Source organism: Xiphophorus couchianus, chromosome 8 (genome assembly GCF_001444195.1).
Source record: "Xiphophorus couchianus chromosome 8, X_couchianus-1.0, whole genome shotgun sequence".
In the NCBI taxonomy this organism is placed as follows: Eukaryota; Metazoa; Chordata; class Actinopteri; order Cyprinodontiformes; family Poeciliidae; genus Xiphophorus; species Xiphophorus couchianus.
The window spans coordinates 19,082,926-19,103,874 of record NC_040235.1 but is presented as its reverse complement, the minus strand read 5'-3'; the positions used below and the strand labels follow the sequence as shown (position 1 = coordinate 19,103,874).

At 40.6% G+C, this 20,949-nt stretch overlaps 1 protein-coding gene across 1 annotated transcript in view; it reads right to left on the bottom strand.

Moving 5' to 3' along the window:
• The window catches only part of LOC114149051 (macrophage mannose receptor 1), a 21,573-nt gene extending 624 nt beyond the window's left edge, over window positions 1–20,949 (bottom strand). The window contains exons 1-49 of the mRNA XM_028024601.1: window positions 20,754–20,949; window positions 18,185–18,330; window positions 17,992–18,104; window positions 17,717–17,850; window positions 16,733–16,956; window positions 16,526–16,629; window positions 16,322–16,440; window positions 16,077–16,212; window positions 15,248–15,330; window positions 15,012–15,131; window positions 14,832–14,933; window positions 14,595–14,753; window positions 12,290–12,372; window positions 12,022–12,166; window positions 11,897–11,941; window positions 11,636–11,803; window positions 11,083–11,202; window positions 10,893–11,003; window positions 10,778–10,810; window positions 10,547–10,681; window positions 10,281–10,427; window positions 9,492–9,626; window positions 9,060–9,217; window positions 8,542–8,686; window positions 8,387–8,441; window positions 8,238–8,304; window positions 7,998–8,131; window positions 7,849–7,892; window positions 7,584–7,757; window positions 7,343–7,497; window positions 7,147–7,260; window positions 6,939–7,054; window positions 6,084–6,238; window positions 5,799–6,004; window positions 4,920–5,097; window positions 4,617–4,841; window positions 4,339–4,508; window positions 4,191–4,261; window positions 3,953–4,053; window positions 3,748–3,867; window positions 3,383–3,520; window positions 3,156–3,310; window positions 2,972–3,071; window positions 2,645–2,880; window positions 2,023–2,206; window positions 1,683–1,931; window positions 1,395–1,577; window positions 1,234–1,290; window positions 102–247 (exon numbers count right to left, since the gene is read on the bottom strand). Coding sequence (XP_027880402.1) covers window positions 102–247; window positions 1,234–1,290; window positions 1,395–1,577; window positions 1,683–1,931; window positions 2,023–2,206; window positions 2,645–2,880; window positions 2,972–3,071; window positions 3,156–3,310; window positions 3,383–3,520; window positions 3,748–3,867; window positions 3,953–4,053; window positions 4,191–4,261; window positions 4,339–4,508; window positions 4,617–4,841; window positions 4,920–5,097; window positions 5,799–6,004; window positions 6,084–6,238; window positions 6,939–7,054; window positions 7,147–7,260; window positions 7,343–7,497; window positions 7,584–7,757; window positions 7,849–7,892; window positions 7,998–8,131; window positions 8,238–8,304; window positions 8,387–8,441; window positions 8,542–8,686; window positions 9,060–9,217; window positions 9,492–9,626; window positions 10,281–10,427; window positions 10,547–10,681; window positions 10,778–10,810; window positions 10,893–11,003; window positions 11,083–11,202; window positions 11,636–11,803; window positions 11,897–11,941; window positions 12,022–12,166; window positions 12,290–12,372; window positions 14,595–14,753; window positions 14,832–14,933; window positions 15,012–15,131; window positions 15,248–15,330; window positions 16,077–16,212; window positions 16,322–16,440; window positions 16,526–16,629; window positions 16,733–16,956; window positions 17,717–17,850; window positions 17,992–18,104; window positions 18,185–18,330; window positions 20,754–20,808 — 6,453 coding nt within the window. The 5' untranslated portion in view covers window positions 20,809–20,949. The remainder of the gene's footprint in view (window positions 1–101; window positions 248–1,233; window positions 1,291–1,394; window positions 1,578–1,682; window positions 1,932–2,022; window positions 2,207–2,644; window positions 2,881–2,971; window positions 3,072–3,155; window positions 3,311–3,382; window positions 3,521–3,747; window positions 3,868–3,952; window positions 4,054–4,190; window positions 4,262–4,338; window positions 4,509–4,616; window positions 4,842–4,919; window positions 5,098–5,798; window positions 6,005–6,083; window positions 6,239–6,938; window positions 7,055–7,146; window positions 7,261–7,342; window positions 7,498–7,583; window positions 7,758–7,848; window positions 7,893–7,997; window positions 8,132–8,237; window positions 8,305–8,386; window positions 8,442–8,541; window positions 8,687–9,059; window positions 9,218–9,491; window positions 9,627–10,280; window positions 10,428–10,546; window positions 10,682–10,777; window positions 10,811–10,892; window positions 11,004–11,082; window positions 11,203–11,635; window positions 11,804–11,896; window positions 11,942–12,021; window positions 12,167–12,289; window positions 12,373–14,594; window positions 14,754–14,831; window positions 14,934–15,011; window positions 15,132–15,247; window positions 15,331–16,076; window positions 16,213–16,321; window positions 16,441–16,525; window positions 16,630–16,732; window positions 16,957–17,716; window positions 17,851–17,991; window positions 18,105–18,184; window positions 18,331–20,753) is intronic.

The window sequence follows — 20,949 nt, the reverse complement described above, 5'->3', positions numbered from 1 at the left end:
GAAACAAAAAGGGGGAAAAAAAGACAACCCAGCATTAAAACTATAAAAATTAAACTGGATTTTTTTTTTCACCCTTATAGAAGCGCTGATTTGTAACCTACCACATCAACATGGGAAGTGGTTCCCGTTGGTAAGCTCAAGCTGCTCAGTTTATATCCCCGCACTCTGAAGACGTAGTACAGCAGTCCCACTATCAAGCAGAAGAAGACGACGGCTCCGATGACGGCGCCGACTACCACCCCGGCATCTGTAGACGCAGCAGGTTTGTCAACTTCTGTTGTGCAGCTTTTAAAAATTAGATACACGTACATCTCAAAATGACAAACGGCATAAAAAAAGTGAACTATTGGGAGCAAATGATGGCGCACATCAACAAATGAACTCAAAGCACCTCCACATGTTTCTGAGGCTCAAAATTGTCTCAGTCTGGGTCAGTAGGCTACACAATTTAACAGATTTTCTGAGAATGAATTTTGGGTTTTCACTACACACCGCACACAAAATTACAAGAAATAAAGCTTGGAATATTTTACTCTGTGTCACGAATCTGTATAACACACGAGTTTCACTTTCTGGAATAAGTGACAACATTTATTGAACTTTATCATAATATTAAATTTTTGTATGTATCTGTAAGCATTCTTCCTTATAACTGAATGTATTAAAACCTCTTCACCTGTTGCTTGATAAAAGCCTGACTTATTTGAGGAATGAATTTCACTGTTATTAACCTTGTTCAGGTTTTTTTTGACATTGTTTTTATTTTTATTTTTTTAACAAATTGATCTTTATTTTTTTCTGACATTGTTCAACATCACAGAATTCAAGCTGTCAGTAGAACAAGGCCTACACTGACACATTAGAAGGAACTCTGCTGCCCCTGGTGGCTTACAGGGATCATCACACCTAAAGCCGCCTGTTCTTTTATTTTAATAGTATAATGACAATTTATTAGGCATTCTTTGATCTTCAGACTACAATATATCCAAAATATATAAATATGTTTCCTTTAGTCTTTAAAACTATATTTTAGGAAAAAATACAACCAACTTAACACGTTGAGTCCTCAACAACCAATTTAAGGTGTGAAATCCTCAACTAATAGTTTCTAGATGATTAGAATGCCTTGATATGCAACATATATTATCAAGTCTCACCACTTTGAAGGTCTTAATTTTAAACAGCAGACATGTTAAAAGAGCCGTATACACAGTCGTCCACTTCATTACTTACTTCCACCTGGACTGTCAGTGGGGAAGATAGGATTTTTGCCATCATCTGTTGTGTAATCTGAAAGAAAAGTTCACACACAAACTGTTAAATCGAAAATTAAAAAACTTTGAATCAAAATTCAAAATAAAAAATCCATAGAAATGACGCGAGGAACTCCTTACACTGGCGGTGGCGACAAGCAAAGCCTCTCTTCTGCAGGCAGTTGTTGTCATTCCAGTGCCCGTCAAGGTACATCTCCACGCAGTTCTCCTCGGCGATATCCCCGGGATGGAAGGCCGAATTGGGCTCGCCTTGAGCCCAGTTAACAAATCCCAACGACGTCTTGTCTGTCCAGCCCCAACCAACTAAGTGGCAAAACATGTCATATGTACAGGTGAGCTGTTTGCAGGTACTGGACTCTATAAGAGAGAATGGTCACTGTTGCTGTTTCTGCTTCGTTGCTAACTCACAGTTTCTGTCCCGGGTAAGGCCGATCCAGATGTTGTGCTTTTTAGTGAAGTTTAGGTTCCTGATGAACTCAATCTCTGCCCTGCTGTGAATGGAGGTCAGCTCAGTCCTGACCGACTGGCAGTAGTGTCGGGCGTCGTTCCAGGAGAAGCCCTCCGCCCCGTCGTACATGAAGTAACAGTACCGGCCGTAAGGAGCAAAGAAAGGCAAACACTTCCCGTCGCCGGGGCTGGGAGTGGGAGGTGGTTTTACTGCGGACATTAATAATAACGATTCGAGACTTATTGGTATAATTAACTGTTGCAAAAGAAAAAGTACATGCGCCACTCAGGCTTGTTATACCAGAGGAGATCTTGCAGATGTAGGGCTTAGCCTGGTCACACTTGGTATCGTTCCAGGTCCCGTGGAACCAGATTGAAGCATGCATGCTGACACATCCCTCGTCCTGGATGTTGCTGGGCTCTCCTGGGCCCCACTGAGTGAAGAAAACTGGCCAGCCATCTGTCCACATGTAGGAGTTGTCCTCCTGCATCACAACACAGTTGTGGATTTATCTCTGACTTAAATCAGGATGTTGCTCTGCCGTAGGAAATGTTTTTTTTAATCTTACTTACTTGCAAAGACATTGATATGCCTTGAACTTTTGGAGATTTTGTCATGTTACACTCACAAAAAGCCCTCTTTATTCTCACACCCCTAAATAAATTCCAATTTCCCACATAATTAGTAAATAAAACCTAAATATACGCATATGTTTTTGTCAAGAGAAACTTATAGATTACGTAGATACATTAGTCATGGAGTGAAATATTTCATGCCTTTGATTCTTGTACTTTTTATGATTATATCTCACAGATAATGAAAATCATTGAATTTTGTGGTTGTAATTTGACAAAATCTTAAGTTCAAGGGGTAGAAACATACATATAAACATTACTGTAGGTGATATTATCTATTGTAAAACCTGGCGTCTTAATCCGATCCAGGCATCTGCCTTTCCCTGCAGGACGACGCCGGCCACAAAGGCCTGATCGTAGCTCATGTCGATGCTGGCCAAGTTGCCACCCTGCTCCTCGCAGGCCGCCTGAGCCGCATCCCAAGTCGCCGGCTTCTCAATCAGCTTGTAGCAGTTCTGGTACCAGGAGATGTAGTCAGCTGGGCAAGGGCTCTTGGTGGGAGGAGGGGGTTGGATGCTGCTTGCTGATCAGAACAAAAATATTTGGCTGCCAGCTTCAAATTGTTGGGAATATTTTCTAAAAAAACACAAAAAAAGTGCCTTTGTCTGACTTACATTTCTTTCTGTAGCAGACAAAGCTATGATTCCTGTGGCAGGCGTCATCGTTCCACTTGCCGGTAGTGAGAGTGCCATGAGTCATGGCCACACAGTGTTCCTGTTATGTAGAACAACTAAGATCATGAACATGTTTCACGACAACCTCTAAAAATCCTCAAGAGTTTAAAAAAAAAGAGCTCACCGCTCCTCCTGCGTTGTTGGGTTCGTGTTCATTCCAGTTGGTGTAGAGCACTGGACTGACCCCGTCACTCCAGGCGTACTGATTCTCCACTAAGAGATCCGACAGACCGATCCAACTAGGGAGCTGTAGATCTTTGAGGTAGCTAGCCACAAAGTCTTGAGGAGAAAAACAAAGAATGAGCTGATAGGCTAATTTAAAATATTTTCCTGGTTCTCTGTGGAGCTTACCGTTCTCATACTGGTTATCAATAATTGCCAGCTCCCCTCCTTGGTCTTTGCACCAGCTACGAGCGTAAGACCAGTTTGCTTTGATGTCATCTTTCTTCCCTTTAAACATGAAGCATTTGTCCTTAAAACGCATCCATCCTGCAGGACGAAAGGACGGAAATGAGTGAAGAAAGACCTGCTTTCTAACCTCTTCAACCATTTATTTCTACTAATCTTTGACCACAACCAACAATATAGGTTTCTGATGAGAAAAAATGAATCCATATCCTAAGGAAAGATCCATGAACATTTTGATATCTAAAGAAGGATGCTAGAAAGACAGAGAAAATCTTCCTGATGTTGCATTTGTCATCGAAAGGCGTTACCTGCAGGACAGTTGCCCTCCCAGGGTTGTGTGGGGGGAGGAGGTGTGTGGACGTCTCCAGGGAACTTCTTGCAGACATAACCGGCTCCGGCTCGGCCGCAGTTGGCATCGTTCCATCCACCTTCAAAATCCAGAGATCATTGTTCAGTGAGTGATAATGGGGGTGGGCTTGCTAAGTTTTCACAGTTAATAGTAGTTAACGGTACCTTGATGTCTGTTCATCTGGACACACTGTTCCTCCCCGTTGGCGTTGTTTGGCTCCCCTGGTGCCCAGTGGGTGAATGTTAGAGGGGAAAGGTCTATCCACCTGAGAAGAGAAAACAATCAATCACCTTAATTCTTGTACATGAATCCCGTTTCCTTCCATCCCTGTTGGATCTGTAGTTTCCCTCTGTGGGACAATAAAGGCTATTTCTATTCTATTCCATGTTGTCGTCTACCTACATGTACTGTCCACTTGTGATGCCAAACATCCTCATTCCGATCCAGGCTGCAGTCACCTTCCCTGTGCCCACCTGGCAGAGTAAAACATCAAATCAACATATTTGTTCCTATTTTTCATGTCCACAGAAGCCAAAGAAACAAGGCGTACCATGCTGTTCACATATGCCTGTTCATTTTTGTTGAGGATGGAGACAAGCATGGCCTTCTCTGCGTAGCAACGCATGATGGCTGTGTGGAAGTCAACTATATCGGTGTCATTGTAGTAGTAACAGATGTTGTTGTTCTTCCTCCAGCCAGGGTTGGAGCCACAGTCAGGAGCTGGAAGTGGGAAGGATGCATGAAAACAAATATGTCTTGAGAGAGTATTCATTTAGATGATTTTCCCCTGGAGGTTGGAACAACTGGTGCATGATAGAGATAGTTTACCTGGGACAGGAGATGGAGGCACTGGGGGAATGATTGGGGTTTTTCCTTTGGAAATCATGCAGATCCAGTCTTGATGCGCGTCACAGTTCAGGTCGTTCCACCAGGAGAACGTCCCGTTGTTGCTGCTCACCATCTCCACGCACTCCTCACGACCCTCGTGGTTGTTTGGCTCCCCGTGGCCCCAGTTTGTGTGTGACAAGGGAGTTCCATCGCTCCAGGAATACCCTGTGATAAATGAAGAGTCATTAGGTTCTCATCTCAGATTCCATTTAAAATTCAGAGAAAAACACGGTCTCTTCTCACCTCCTACTGTAGGGTTGTGCCTGAGGCCGATCCACTTAGTGCTGCCTTTACTGTACACAGACAAAAACTCCTCCTCCTCATGATTGTGGATACTGACCAGATTAGCTCCTCTGGATATGCAGTCCTCCTGTGCTGCTTCCCAGCTCTTTTTCTGGGACCAGTCTACATTGTGGAAAAGCTGCATCAAACGGAAACAAGAAAATCAGTTTCTCCCATGGCTTAAACCTTTTATGCTTCCTAGAACAAATTAGGATAGGTCTAAGAGCCATACAAAGCATGTTCATTACATTTTTTGCACAAAATCTTTCTTAGATAATGAGATTTTAGTCTGATTAGTTTTGCCTATTTTGAACTCCTTTCACAATCAGCTGTCTTATGGCCTCTTGTCACTTTAAATGCAAATGCAGCTTATGAAAGTTGGGCCACGCCGCCCAACTTTATGAAAATGGCTGTGGAATTATACAACTGTACATCTTTGGAAAGCAGAAGTGGAGCCTCCTGTACAATCAACAAGAATATAGAAAGTGGTTTCTAGATGGTAAGTCAACAACTAAACACTTGTATTTTCAGCAGCCATTGTACAGCGGTAAAACCAGCTGATTGAACATGCTGGAGCTCTGCTTGGGTTGCTAGGATTGGCTTGGGCTGGGGTTGCTAGGTAACAGCGCAGTGCCCTCAATTGTGACTCAACAATTGGGAGGTTTTGGAATTCGCTCATTCTTGAATCAGCTCAAGAACATTAATTTATTGCCAAAAACTGCTGCCTGGGCTGTTATTAGAAGCAATTGAGACCCAAATGGAAGTACAAAAGCATGTGAAAGGTAAATTTTTGCTTAAAGATCCTCTTTTATTTTATCTCTATTTTACTGTCATTATCACCCTGTAGCAGTTCCGGAAATGGGGCAAAGCCGTCCAGCCGTTAGCGCAACCCTGAGACGGAGGAGGAGTTGGAGCCTTTGTAGGTGGAGTGATGTCAGGTCTGGCCTTTTCACAGATGAAGGCGTACTTCTCTGAGCACTGTTTGTCGTCCCAGAAACCGCCAATCTGTCCCGTTGTCATAGCCACACAGGTACCATCTCCATTGTCTAATAAAAAAAGACAGTAAATGTTTTCTCATCTTGGTACATGTTCCCTTTCAGGCGAGGTTACAGTCGGTTTTAGTACCTGGCTGGTCTTTGTCCCAGTGAGTGAAGGTCAAAGGTAAGCCGTTGTCCCAGACGTAGTCGACCCCTCCACTCATGTCTCCCTGGGCGCGCAGCCCCATCCACCAGAAACTGGTTCTTCCTGACAAGGCTACTGTAAAATGGGACTGTTCGTAGCTGCAGTGAAACATGAAAGACATCATGTTTGGATTCATCTCTTCTAGAGAGTTTTATGTGATACACCAACACAAGGCAAAGCACTATTTTGAAGAGGAATTAAAATAAGATGTGGTTTTGTTTTGTTTTGTTTTAATCTATGACATGCACATGTAGTCAGCTCCTTTGAGTTTGATGCAATTCATCCAACTGCCTAATAAAAGTTTACCTCTGTGTTATTTACTCTTGGCTGTCCTGTGGAGAACATTAGTGAACTGCACACCAAATGTCCTGATCCTACCCTAAATGAGAATTTAGGGCATGACTTAGAAATTTGCTGTTCATAGTTGGTCTTCACCCTTCTAACTTTTACTGAGTTTGCTATTTTGGAAGCAATAATTGGCACAAATTTTTACCCTCCGCAAAAACCATTGCCATAGCACAGATGACTTACAGTCATAGTTGCAATGAAAGGTGGTTGAATAACATATTGAATTGAGTGAAAGGTGGCTACATACAAATGCAACCAATACTCTAAATTGTGTTGGTCCATCACATATTGTCCCCACTCAAAAATTACACTGATAAGTGATACTGTGATCAAATATAAAAAGGATTCAAGGTTATGAATATGTTTGCATGGCAAATATTTCTGCCCTGATGAAGATGGCCTTATTCATTCATATCTCTGCTGTTTGAAAAACCACAGATTCATCCTCACATGTCTCCGATGTGCAATAAGACGGCGTCCTGCTCCTTACAGAAGGCTTTAGCATCGGACCAACTCCTGGCCGACTCTTCCATCCAGTAGCAGGAGTAGCCGTACGCGTCCCAACCCTGACATGCAGGAAGAGCACATCTTCCAGATAAATGCACTGCTGCTTTAAAGAACAAAGTACAACTCAGACAACAGGAAAAGACGGTCCTACCTGCTGACATCCATACATGGTGGGTTTGACTGACGGTAGAGGGTAATGTGCTTTGGGCATTTTGCATATGTAGGTGTTAAGCTCTGTGCAGGACACGTCGTTCCATCTGCCGGTCTGCAAGAAAATAATTCTCAATTATCTGCAAAGAATATAAATATTCATTATTGGCTGCATGGATACAAAGAGGAGTTCTCACCTGGTGTAACATTTCAACACAGTCCTCACTGAAGCCATCATGGTTGTTGGGTTCTCCTGGAGCCCAATAGGTGAAAGTTACGATGTGTTCATTGGACCACATGAACATACCAGGCAAGCCCAGGTCATTCAGACCAGTCCACACGTCACTGGTGGCTGCAGATCGAAACAATCACACATAGAAAGATTGGTCTCTGATCTCCAGCTCTACATTTTGTTTTTCTGTGAATCTGCGTCCATACCCAGGTAGAGGTAGCTTTCCACCCAGCTTTGCTCCTTCATGGAATGGATGGAAACAAGCTCAGCGCCCAGATTCCTGCAGGTCCTCCGAGCGGCGTGCCAAGTCTTTTTGTCTCCAAAAGGTTTGTAGCAGAAGTCTCCAAACTCATACCAGTCAAGCCCAGAGCATCTCAGCTCTGATGGCAGGACGATGAAAAAAGGGATTCAGCAGAAAGAATGAAGGAAGCTGGAAATAGTCAAACTGATTATGAATAAATCTTTACTCACCCCCATCTGAAAAAGTATATGATACATCATAGTCTCCACCAAATCTGCAGACAGATGATTTTTAACTGTCAGGCCTCATAAAACCTTTCCTGAGAGTTCTCTTTAACTCTCAGGAAAACAGAGTTAAAGAATAAAACTTGTGGACTCACTGTCTGGAGATGATGCCGTTCCTGGTGGAGCCGGGATAAAAGTTTTGACCAGGAGCTTTTAACAAAGTGCAGTCTCCTCCGTTCTCATTGAGAACAACTCCAGCGTGGATGGCTGCTGCACAGATGTTTGAGTCCTGTTGCAAAATTAAGTGAAAACAAGCAAATAAGAAAAAACAAAATAAATTCACCAATACACCAAATATCTTAAAGTGATGCAGGTAATGGGACATAATTACATACCCCACGATATACTGATGTGCCGTACACCAGGTAATCTGTATTAGCACAGTCTGCTGGACAATGCACCCTAAAAATACAGCAAGATTATAGCATAAATTATAGTCATCCAAATGCTGCAGCATAAATGAAATATCTTGGAATTGACTCACGTCATTTGATCATTGGCAAAATTGAAGTTGGGCTTGTTGGCACATGTAATTGCATCTGTGAAACCAGAGTTAGTTTGGATAAAAATGTTAGAAATTAAAAACCAAAGCAATATTTCCAGTGTTCTTTGGAATTAAAAGTCTTATGATTTGCTCACAGTCAGGCGTGCATCCCAATACGTCAAACCGGAGCCCTGCCTGGCCGCTGAACTCCAGTGGACGGAGGCGGACGTACTGAGCGGACACAGGGGTGCCCAGCAGCTGAGTTTCAGGGATGTTTCTGTCTGTTGAACCTGGGAAAAACTGCAAATAGTGAAGTACAAGAAAGAGTGATTATAATAAATATTTAAGCAAAAGCACATTTTTAAATCTTCCAAACTAGAAAACCTTTAATTCATGATAACTTTGAGGTTTTTTCATATGGTGATTAAGGTTTATACACTTTTTCAGACTACAATTCCAAAAGCCAGATTTTCAAATCTCAGTCCATAAAATTACATTTTTAAGTGCAAACATAAAAGTTAATACATTTATTACAAACAGTGATTCTGCTTCACATATGGAGACTGAAAACTGGACAGCTGATGGATGTCATTTTCAGATGATGAAATAGATAAATTCTGGAAATACAAATACTTTTTCGCAGCAGATGAAGTACAAACCCTGTCTTACTCACATCTCCATCGGCAGTGTAGTCAGTCCAGCTTGCCCCGTCCATACTGTGCTGCAACTTATATTTAGTGACCCAGTGGTCATTGTGAGGACAGCCCTGGATTACAATCCCAGTTACTTTCCTGGTCTGACCCAGATTCGCTTGGATCCAGCTTGAAGTTGCTGAAAGAGGACACACAAGAGATCATGTTTCACCTGGAAATCAACCCATCAATGGCTCTTCCCTAGAAGTTTAAATTCATCCTTATTGTCATGTTGAAGAAATGATGTAGAAAAAAAATAATTTCTGCGACAGACTGGCGACCTGTCCAGGGTGTACCCCGCCTCTCGCCCGGAACGTAGCTGGAGATGGGCACCAGCAACCCTCCCGACCCCATTAGGGACAAGGGTGAACAGAAAATGGATGGATGGATGGATGAAAAAAATAATTTCAGACCACTTCCTGAGGGCATCCAGCAGGAGTTGCCATGCAAACGGGCTTTGTTCGCAGTAAAAGAACCGATAGAAGAAGAAGCAGAGAGCTGGAAGTCAGTGATGTTCCCATCCTCAACACCCAGGCCGTGCAGACACACTGAGAGAAAAACATGGCTGATTATAGTTTGTTTTTATGATAATGCATATGTAATGAAAACATATTAAAAGTATTGTGAAGAAAATAAGGTAAATTCTGTTCTGCAGTTTTTTCACCCCCTAGTGTATTTTTTTGTGCATTTTATTCTTCCAAAACCACTGTCAGATAATAATATTACTTGTTATCATTGAACTTGCGTGCATTATCATTTGATTTGAAAGGGTTATATACTTTGTGGGTTAAATCTAATGTGAATGACTACTCACATTAGGTTGATTTAAGTCATATGCCATGTAGCTTCTGTTGCATTTTCATTTGACATGCATCTAAATCAACTAAAATTCACTTCATGTTTATTTTTCTGCAGAGTCATTAAGCAGAGGAATATTGTGTGGATGTTTTGTGGATATATGGCTTTACTGCAGTATTATTGTACATTGATGCAACATTTTCATTGGCTTTATTTCTGGTTTCATCAACAATTTCTCACAATTTCAGCCTGTTCTTTGAATTTTGATTAGGATGGTGTCTGTAGAGCTAAGCCTAAGTTCAAGTGAACAACACTTAGTCAGGATTGGAGAGATATTAATATTTTGTTTCTATATGTCAATATGGAGTGATCATTCTCATAAAAATGAGAAAAAAAGATATTACCTTTTTGTTCGCAGCTATACACTATCTCCAGATATTTTGAGATAGTGGGGCAGGGATCTTTCTCAGCGCGGGCGTACGCGAAGCAAAAAGGACGGTTATCGCATGCCTTTCTGTACGGAGGAAGAACTCCTTCGACTGTACAGCTCCCTGTAAAACAGACAAAATCATATCCATATTTTCTTATTAAATGGTATTGATTACACAGTATGTTGTTGTAGTAGCACTGGTCTGTATTTCCATCTGTTGCAACTTATTTGTAGCAGAACCTTCTGATCCCTCAAAGTGTGGGCAGATGTCTTTGCTCTTGCGGCCGTAGAAAGCAGACTGGATGTTTATCACGCTTTCCTGAGGGCAGTGAAGGACAGCGGTGGAATCTTGGCACACAATTGCTGTCATGAAACCTTTAACAAAAGAACAAGAATTAATACTCGGGATATTTAATTGGGTGTGTTGATGAATCGTGCTGAAAAAGAAAAGTATGTAGATGTCCTTTTTACCATCATGTGGTGGAGGAGGCTCAGGTGTTTTCCCTGGAAGGAAGAAGCTCATTTTAGCTCTCTTTTGACCTGGTTGTAATTCACCATCAGCAACATTTCAAGCAGCATTCCTCACCTCTCCGCTTGCAGATATATCCTCTCTTGTTCTGGCAGTTGTCGTCGTTCCAGTAGCCGTCGTTAATAAGTATCGACAAGCAGTCTTCACCAAAGTAATCATCTGGGTTGCCTGCGGGGAACACAAATCTCGCTGTCTGATGTTGTTTTTGTTTGTTTCTGAAACTCAGAGTTTTCAGTCTCATATGAACCTGCATTCCAGCGTATGTATCTGAACGGAGAGCCGTCCGTCCACTCCCAGCCGCCCTCTGTGATGGAGTCATGACCCCCCATCCACAGGGAGATCCCGGTGGGAGCCTGCTGGATCAGGCCTGAGATTGAACATGAACATTTCAGTAGGCTGCTTTTCACAGCAGTCGATTCATTTTTGTATCGCTCTGGACCCAATATGTGCTTTATTTGATCAGCGACGGAGAGTGATGGTGTGTGAACGTCATATAACACACCTCTTTGGATCGCTTTGTAAGAATAGCATGAAGTTTAAATTATTAAAAATAATTTTAGCAACTTGTTTATGGAGCAACAAGAAATAATCACAACAAAACAATTAAGAATCCACACACTGAAATACTATAAATAAGTGAGGATTATGTTCACCAGTCCTAAAAGTGTGGTATAAAAAACCCTAATAAAACCAATCCGAACCCGACTTCAAGTGGGATTATTAGTTTTTTAGTTTTTTGTCAATGCAAACAGACAATCACTGACAATAACTTAGAAAAAATGACTTGAAGCTCTAAATACCCTGTATGAAAGCCTGCTCAAAAGGTTCAGTGATACTGAGAAGCTCCCCTCCCTGGTTGACACAGTCAGCTCGAGCCTCCGCCCAAGTCCTCATCGACAAATAGTTAAACAGGTAGCAGAAGTCGTTGAAAGGGTCAGAGGTCCACGAGCCGCACTTCTCATTCCATCCTGCAGCAAACGCAACAAGTCAGACGTTCACATGCATGTAAATACGCTTTATTATGCGTTTTAGATCTAAGAAGAGTATAACGTCAAGTCAACCTGGTCCAGATGTTGGAGGCTGAGGAAGAGACCCTTGACCCTTTGCTGCAATGACAGAAAGCAACAATTTACTACAAAGGGAGAAGAAAGACTAGAGGAGGTACAAATGTATACGAGCATCTCACCTTTTTTGCAAACAAATTCTTTCGTGGCAGTGCACTTGTCGTCATTAAGCTTCCCAGGGTCAGGGTGAGTCATTCCCGTCAAGTGAACGCAGTCCTCGTTGTTCTCATAGTTGTCTGGCTGGTTGGGCGCCCACGGCAGGAGATTCTGAGATCATCGGCAAAGAGCGGCACAAACTGAGATGCTGCTCTGATTGTCACAGTCAGCACCTACAGTAAGAAATGGGAGTATGGTGGAATGGGTGACATTCCCTGTGGTTGTGCTACTTACTGCATCTGATCCATCGGTGTACACAAACTGGTTTTCAATATTGATGTCATTCAAACCCACCCAGGCTTCACCTGGCATGTGAGCTGCAAAGAACAAAAAAAACACATCCAAGTATGTCAACAGACACTGTTCAAACCCACTGAGACCACAAACTGTAAAGTGCTATTTATTCAAATGTACAATAGCACAAACATAGAAGAGGATTAGGGTAACTTAAAAATAATAATAATAATAATTCACTAGAATCAGAATTGTTTGAATTGTTGATGCACCTTCAGGCAAATCTAGTCTTAAAACTCAAATCTATCAAGTAAATTTGGGACAGGTTCAATTGCAGGTTTACATCTTGTTTAGATTCCGACATAGATTGATGTAAAATTAGAATTCTGAGTTTAAAGTCAGAATTCTTCTCCTTTATGATTTTTAGAGGCTCCGACTCTTCAAAATTGTAAAGTGAAATCTAAATAATTTAACATTTTCACACATTAAAAAAATAAACAGTGCGGTGTTCAGCTCTATTTACTCCAGTATGCCTAAATAAAAACCAGTGAAAACAGTTTTAATCGTAGTGTAATTTATTCAGCTCTTCTGTGAATCTGACAGAACAGCGGCACGCCACACTTCTTAGATTTTTCTTGGTAACAAATTTTGAAAGCCATGAATAATTTCCCGTCCACGTCACAATTATGCACCACTCTTTGTTGGTCAGTCAGATCACATAAAATCCCAATAGAATAAACTGAGATTTGCAGTTGTAGCTCACACTAATTTAACTAGAATGGCTGGGTTTTCGATTTCTCCCTAGAATGGCTGAACAGGGCCAAAAGGCCCTGAGTCCACCCTGACGACTCTGATGGCTCAAATTAGCATTCTTCTTCAATTGTAAATGTGGCCGTTGACCGTCAGGCCAGAATGTAGGAATGTGAATAGTCCATGTTGGGGGTGGGTATCTATGATACCTGCAGGAGATCAGATCTCCTGTAGGTAGTGCTCTTCAGTTTAGTTTTGAAGCATACATGAAGTGTTTTTGGAGAGATGTGACCTTTTGCAGCTGATCCATGATGTTGTGCTGCATTATCCAGGTCATTTTGCCAAATGTACATAGAGTTTGCAAAACATACAATCTGTTTCAAAAAATATGCAAAGGTTTTTCTAAAAGAAATGAGTAATGTTTCTCTTTGAAATAAAGCTAAGAGGGTATTAATTGTGTTGATCCACCTCAAAAAAATCATGCAAAAAGTGTAAGCAAAAGAAATCTGGGAGACTTTGCACATGCAAATTTGCATGCAGCCTTTTGTGCTGTGGAGGATAAATAGGTGACTGCTTCACCTATTTAGTTCACAAGAACTAATGGCATTTATTTCAGTCATAATCTTGCGGGGGGTGACCAAGGTTCCATCACTATGTGACAGCTGGTCAGCAAACCTGGCAAACATGATTGACATGGCAGCACTGAATGCACATGTGCTTTATCAGGCATGCATTGGGGTGCAGGAGAGACGGGTGGACTTCCTGGTTGAGCTTGCAAAAGAGTTCGGTAACTCTCATGTGAGTGAGAAGAAGGCACACAAGGAGAAACTGCTTCGGCAACAACCTTCCACACCCAGCTCAGGCAAAAGGGCGAAGTGTCAGGTCAACCATCGATGCAGGATGCGTGTCCTGAGGCCGAAACATCATCAGTGACCCCTCACACCCCCACCATGGACTGTTCTCCCTGCTGCTCTCTGGAAAGAGGTTCTGCAGCATCCGGTGCAGGTCCACCTGGTTCCGAAACAGCTTTTTCCCACTTGCCATCAGACTGCTGAGCTCTTAACTGGACTGCACTCAAAAACTAGTCACCACTTTATACCTTGCACATGTACAGAGCTAAATAACTTCTATTTTACTGTCAGTCCTGCACTTTATATTTTATATTTAGATTTATATTCATATTTTATACTGTATTTTATTTTACTCACAACATTGGAACCTCAAACATTATCCTGAGCCGTATGCAACGAAATTTCGTTCTGTATACACCCTGTGCATTGAAAATGACAACAAAGTCAGTCGAAGTCGAAGTCTAAGGAACAATTGTGCAACTGTGAGATGCGTTGAGGCCATTACCAGGGTACTTCTAAGGTAATGGCCCTATTTACTGAACAAAAGCACCTGCTAGATAAAATCCTTCAGGCCAGTTGGACTATCTCTAGCCTGAATAGGTATATGTCCAAATGGCCTAACTCCAGCCATTCTAGTGTAAGAATATTTATGCAAGGCGTTATGTTTTCTTAAACCACAGTGATTTTATGTCACAGCTGCTCACCAGTGAGGAAACTGAGCTCTTCCTCTGAATGAAAGCTGACCAGATGACCCTGCTCTTTGACGCAGTCAGCTTCGGCATCTTGCCAGTTTTTCACCTGCTCAGTCTCAAAGTGGTAGCAGGAGTCCTTATAAAGCAAGTATCCACGGTCACAGTGGCCATCTGAAGTAAACAACACCACGGTCACTGGTAGAACTATTACTGTCTATATATGGGAAAGGAGCATGAAGACTAACTGACCAGGAGACGCAGTTGGTTGAGGGTTCATTCCACCGGTCATCTCACAGATGTAACCCAGACTCTTGAAGCAGTTAGTTGTTTCCCATTTGCCCTCATAGTTCCCTGAAATAAAGGGCTTATTCTAGAAGCTAACAAGAGGAACCATTTATTATAAATGGAGTGACAGAGGGAAGAACCCACCTGTGTAGATCTGGCCACAGTCCCAAGTGTTTTCAGTGTTTCTGGGCCAGCCAGTACCATAGTTTGAAAACGTGATTTTACTTTTATCCGTCCATTTAAAGTCTCCATCCTGGTACATATCTGCATGCAGAAAAAGCAGGGAAATAACCAGGAGGGTATATCAGAACTGTATGTTATGGCCTAAAAATTTACTTTTTAATCCGATTAGTAAAAGAGGATTTACTCAAAGTCCTAACCTGATAAGCCGATCCAGATATCAGGAATGTCTACTTGGTGAAAGTCCGGAAGTTTCGCATTGATGAAAAACTGCTCCTCTTGACTTTATGATGCAAAAGACAAACAAAAAGATGTGTCCCACTCCATATATACATATATACAGTATATATGCAATAATAACAACAGCAAAAAACCTAAAAATTTAAACTGCATGAATTACTAATGCTACTTGGAAAATAGTGGCATAAAAGTTGCAAATTGCCACTTACACCATGGAGACAAGATACAATGTCATGCTGCAGGAGCAGAACAATTTTATTCAAAGTGCATAAATACTGAGTGATAAGACTTTCCATTTTGCTCATTCATCTATAAAGTGAGTCTCTGCATACACCTGAAACATTAACAAACAGATAGAAGGTTACATGCTCAGCAAACGCACAAGTGAAACTAGAATTGCTTAGCTTAGCCATGTATCCAGATCTTCAAAGAATGGGGTTTCAAAACAACAACGTTCCAACAATTTACAGCCCATTTAGTGAGATGGCAGAGAGTGATCGGAGGTTTTTATGGTTGCTGCTTAATTCTGCAAGTCAACTTACAAAAAAGACAAATGTTTTGTTTGTGTCATGCTTCATTAAATGAAAAAAAACTTACATATACTTGGATTTTTTAAAAATAAATGAGTTGAATCTGTAGCTGCTTTACTTATTTTGTGTCTCCAAGCTAACAGTGACCGTTTTCAACTCATCATGCATGCAATAATGATAATGTCCACGGCTGCAATTCTAACCTGCATAGACGACAAATACATTTGTGATTACATTTTTGAAGTTCTTCATCCTCTACCTGTTTATGAACAGCAGGTGAGCCCCCATCGCAGAGCACTTGTTAAGAGCTTCATACCAGGTGGTCAGCTGATTGACGTTACTGACAATCCAGTAGCAGCTGCCATTAAAGCTCTGCCACCCTGGAAGACAGATGGCTGGGCGGGAAGGAGAGTGGGTTGAAGAAGAGACATCAGGAAAATCCAGACAGTAGGGGTGAACTTCCAAAAACATCAGCGCCAGGGGAAGACAAAGTGCTGAGCTTACTGCTGAGTAGACGCTTGCACATGTATGGGCGCTCATATCGGCACAAATGGGACCTCCACTTTCCAAATGCTTCTGATGTACCTTTGACCAACGCAGCACACCCGCCAACTTGTGGATCTCTGTTAGACAACTACAGCTTTATCCTAAATTCATCACATTTTTACTAAGAGAAGATCTTTTGTGAAGATGGATTATTCTTCTTACACTGTAGAGGTAACCTCCCAGTTGGTGAAGCTCACCGCCATTGCATCAGACCAGGCAAACTGGCTGTTCCCAGGATCAACCTGACATGAAATCTTGTTGCATTTCTGTTAAGACAAAGTTCATCTTCACATTCACGTAGCGCTGCGTTGATCATCTATTTTCAGACCGGTAGGTCAGCCTCTCCATGCATCAACAAGTTCCTCTCACCAGTGTGGACAGACCAATCCAGAAATCCAGATGTGTTGACGACAGCGTTCCCATCACAAACGTGTTTTCTTCCAGTGAGGATATGGAAACCAGATCTCCTCCCTCCTCCACACAGTCATGCCTGGCTGCCGACCAGCTTTTCATCGTTTCGAACTTAAACTTGTAGCAGTTGGAGCCGTGCTGCCTCCAGCCGCTGGCTAAGTCACACTGGGGGGCTGGATTTGCTGCAAGGCAGGAATAAAGGGGGAAATGCTTCAGGTGTTGGAAATGTCATTACATTTTACATCTTTCAAAGAAAAGCGCTTTGAGGCAGGGAACATCCTTTTTTTTCTGTAAATATCCTCTGCACACTAATCAACTGGATTAACTGGAACTGCACTGAAATTTCACAAGCCAAACTATCAACAGGTCATATCAAAACAGAGGAAACATGTTAGCATTTGCTTGTAGCATTTTTACAAACGTCATCTGAAAACACCATCAGGTGTAAAGAATGAATTTATTACAGAACCTAGCTATGCCTTTAGAAACAAATGATATTTAGGTGTAACATTTAAAATTAAAAGCGTATATAAAAAGCGATGCTTTCACTCCCTTTAATGTAGCATTGAATTTGGATTCGTATCAGCAAATGTTTTATCTTCGATTACTTGGTTCTGTGTTGGATTTAAAAATGGGATCATTGGAACATTTATGTTTGTCATTATCTGAGGAATTTATATCTAGTGTATAAATATTTAATAATGTTAATTAATGAAGAAATTGATTCTTGACTATATTCGTAGATATTTATAGGTTTTGCACGCAATTACATTATGGATCTTCATCAAATACTGCATCTAGATCAAACATCACACCACAAAAAGTGTAATCAAGTAAAAACTGTTGTAGAACATGGCACCTAAAATAAAATTAAAAGAATGGTAAAAAAAATAAAATAAAATAAAAATAAACCATGTAGAAGTGGCATTTAAGTTTTCTTACCATTGATGTATTTGCAGATATATTTCCTCTTGTTGCTGCAGTTGTCATCGTTCCAGTGTCCAAAGTCGTATCCCACCACCTCACCGCAGTGCTCCATCTCATTAAAGTTATCAGGCTGGCCCGACATCCAGTACCTGAAGAGGCAGGAATAGTGTTTTCTTGAACGCTCCGCAAATAAAATCTAGACCCTTGATGTAGTGAATTTCCCTCTGGGATTATTAAAGTATATTCATTCATTCATTTGGGCTTCAAAACGTGAAGCAGTGTATACATACGATAAATATTCTATGAAAGGCTTCCCGTCACTCCACTCCCAGATGCCTTCAATGACCAGGTCATTCAAACCGATCCAGAAGATCTCTATGCCGATTTGTGTTCTCACCCACAACTAGAACAAGAGACAGAAAAAAACGGCTTAAAAATGAACTTGAAACTAACTTTACAATCATGTGTGTTAAAACCCCTCACCCTTTCCTGGATGTCTTGAATGCTCATCAGGTTGCTGCCCTGCTCTATGCAGTATGCATTCGCCTCAGTCCACGTCTTGGTGTCAGTTGAAAAGAAGTAGCATTTACTCTCATACTCCCTCCAACCTTCCCGACACTGGCTGTGAGCTAAAGAGAGAGAAAGAAGTGAAATGTGGGAGAGGGTGGAGACTCACTACCCTCCTTCCTCACTCTATGAATGTTGGTTGACTCTGATCACTGTCTAGTCTTGTAGTCTAATATTGTAGTGGCTATTAATGTGGAAAAAGACACTATTTTTAAAAACAACAGAATTTCACGAGCCGATAACACAATTGATATTTTACTTTGGGGTATATTTTTCTTGACTGGACCGTCTGACTGCCACAGTTAAAGTGCTTTTTCTTCTTTTCATTTCCATGCTTTAATGAGAGTTAAAAGCTCCAAATAAAATGAATAATTTCATTTCTGGTTGGCTAAAGATTTAAAGCATAGTTTGGAAGAGTGAGATCTTGTTATTGTGCTGCGGCAGCATCTGTCACTCTTGATAAAATCATCAGTAAACCAGTAAACATATACTTAATGGCCTGTTAAATGCATATAAAGTTACAATGTTTTAAAATCACATTGAAAACATGTTAAGCATGCTTCCAAATAGTCTGTCTTCAGTTCCAAAATCATACTTTAGTTTTGCAATAAAATATGATTTATTTATAAATAAAAGCTAATTAAAATAATGTAACTTTCATTGCGGAATTAAAGAAACGTAATTCCTTTGATCGTCAAAATTAAGAGCAAGGGAAAACATTGCAGGGATTGAACTTTTTATATACCACCAGGTAAACGTAGTTCTTATGAACACTGTAAAAACAAAACAAATTAACACTTGAAATACATTGCTTGTATTTCAAGTATCATTCTGACAGTTTCAGTGCATTTAGTTTAAAATTGCATAATTTTCTGGTATCAAAATTTCCTCTGTTTTTTTTAAAGAATTTTTTTCTGCACTGGTGGTCTTTGTTGGACAGTAGTTTGACAGGAAGGGGGTAGATAGAAGAGGAAAAAGACATGTTAAAAAGGAACCGAGTTGAATTTGGGACAGCTGCGAAATATAGGGGCTTACTGATTTTCTAGACTCTTATACCTAACTAGTAAGGACAGAAACAGCTGACATTATTGTCCCAGGTGGAAGTAAACACCTAGGTTATCTGTTTATAGATACTTACCTTGGGGATTTCAGATATTTAATGAGAAGGAAATGTAAACATTTTTCCATTCTCCCTACTTTTTCTGTAACTACGTAGAGTAAATTTTGTTATATTGTTGAAAGTTAAAAGATATTGCGTAAAACCAGATTTTAAAAAAACTTAAAACTAGTCTTTTCTACTCTCTTCATTTAAAAAATGCTGGTCACTTCCAATAATTTTCGGCATATTTTTAAGAGCCTAAAGAGTTGCTGACCTCTGACCGGGTCGGCTTAGACGATGTTCACTAAATACTCTGACTATTCTACATGCTGCACATCATAGTTTTAGAAAGCCAGTAAATGCTCATCAGTCATAAAAGTCTTATGATCGGTTTGCATTTACAGACTCTGTCAACCAACTTTGGATTCTCACACAAATCTTTAGGTGAATGTTTGACAAATTTACAGACAATATAGTAGAATCACATGTCTTGATGACTTTAACTGGCTGAAAGGCCACCTAGAAAAATAGGGAGTCAACTTATAGAAATTATTTATTTTTATTCTTTCTTTAGTCCACTGCTGACCACTTACGTTGGTTATCATCTTGAGACATTGACTTGTTTTTTCGTGTTTTGTGTACAAATTATAGAACAATAAAAGCTGTTAATGTTCTTTAATTACTCTTCATGGCGGTCAGTGTCTCGAGAGATTCCACATACCAGAGAAGTTGTGCAGCAATCACAGGGTAACACAAACACACGTAAGAGAACTTCAGAGTGGCTTATTAAGCTACCATGCATGTTTTTGGGTGTGGATACTCTCTGGAGCCAGAGTATCCAGAGAGATTACACAAATGTACAGGGAGAACATAGAAACTCCAAACGGAAAGGTACCAGGCTGGATGCTGCAAGGCAACAGAGCTAACCACCACACTGCTGCAGGCACATAAAAGCTCAAATATTTAACAACTGTGTTCCTTAGAATGAAACCATTTCCTTCTGAATAAGAATCAAAGCGAAGGCACTCATGTAAAACATTTTATCAGAGAAAATTTACAATGCGCCACAAAAAAAAGTTTCATAAGAAAATTTTATGTGAATTTTTTTTTAAATAAACTAAACTGCTCTTGTAATGTAAAAAAAAATATATATATATATATATATATATATATATATATATATATATATATATACTTCAAATTACAATTATTTACTTGTTTTATTTTTTTGTCATTTTTGTAACCTGCAGAAACAGACAGACATAAATGATTCAATTGAATCTGTTTCCACTTGTATGGTTTTGAGAAAGTTTCTGAATCAAATTCAAAACTTCAAACAACTAAATATATTCACACATTTCATAAAAGAAAGAGATATATACTCACCACAAGCAAGAAAAGAAGCAAATACGAGCAGCTTCAGAAGAATGCTTCCGGCCATTATTTAATTTGTGTGTTTGGCTTTCAAGGTGATTCCCAGTACATCCTAATATTGAGTTGTTTTTTTTAGCCTCCCTGAGCCTATCAGTGTGTGTTGTACTGGATCTCTAAGTGTTCAGACTTCTGAGCATCTTCTCTTTGG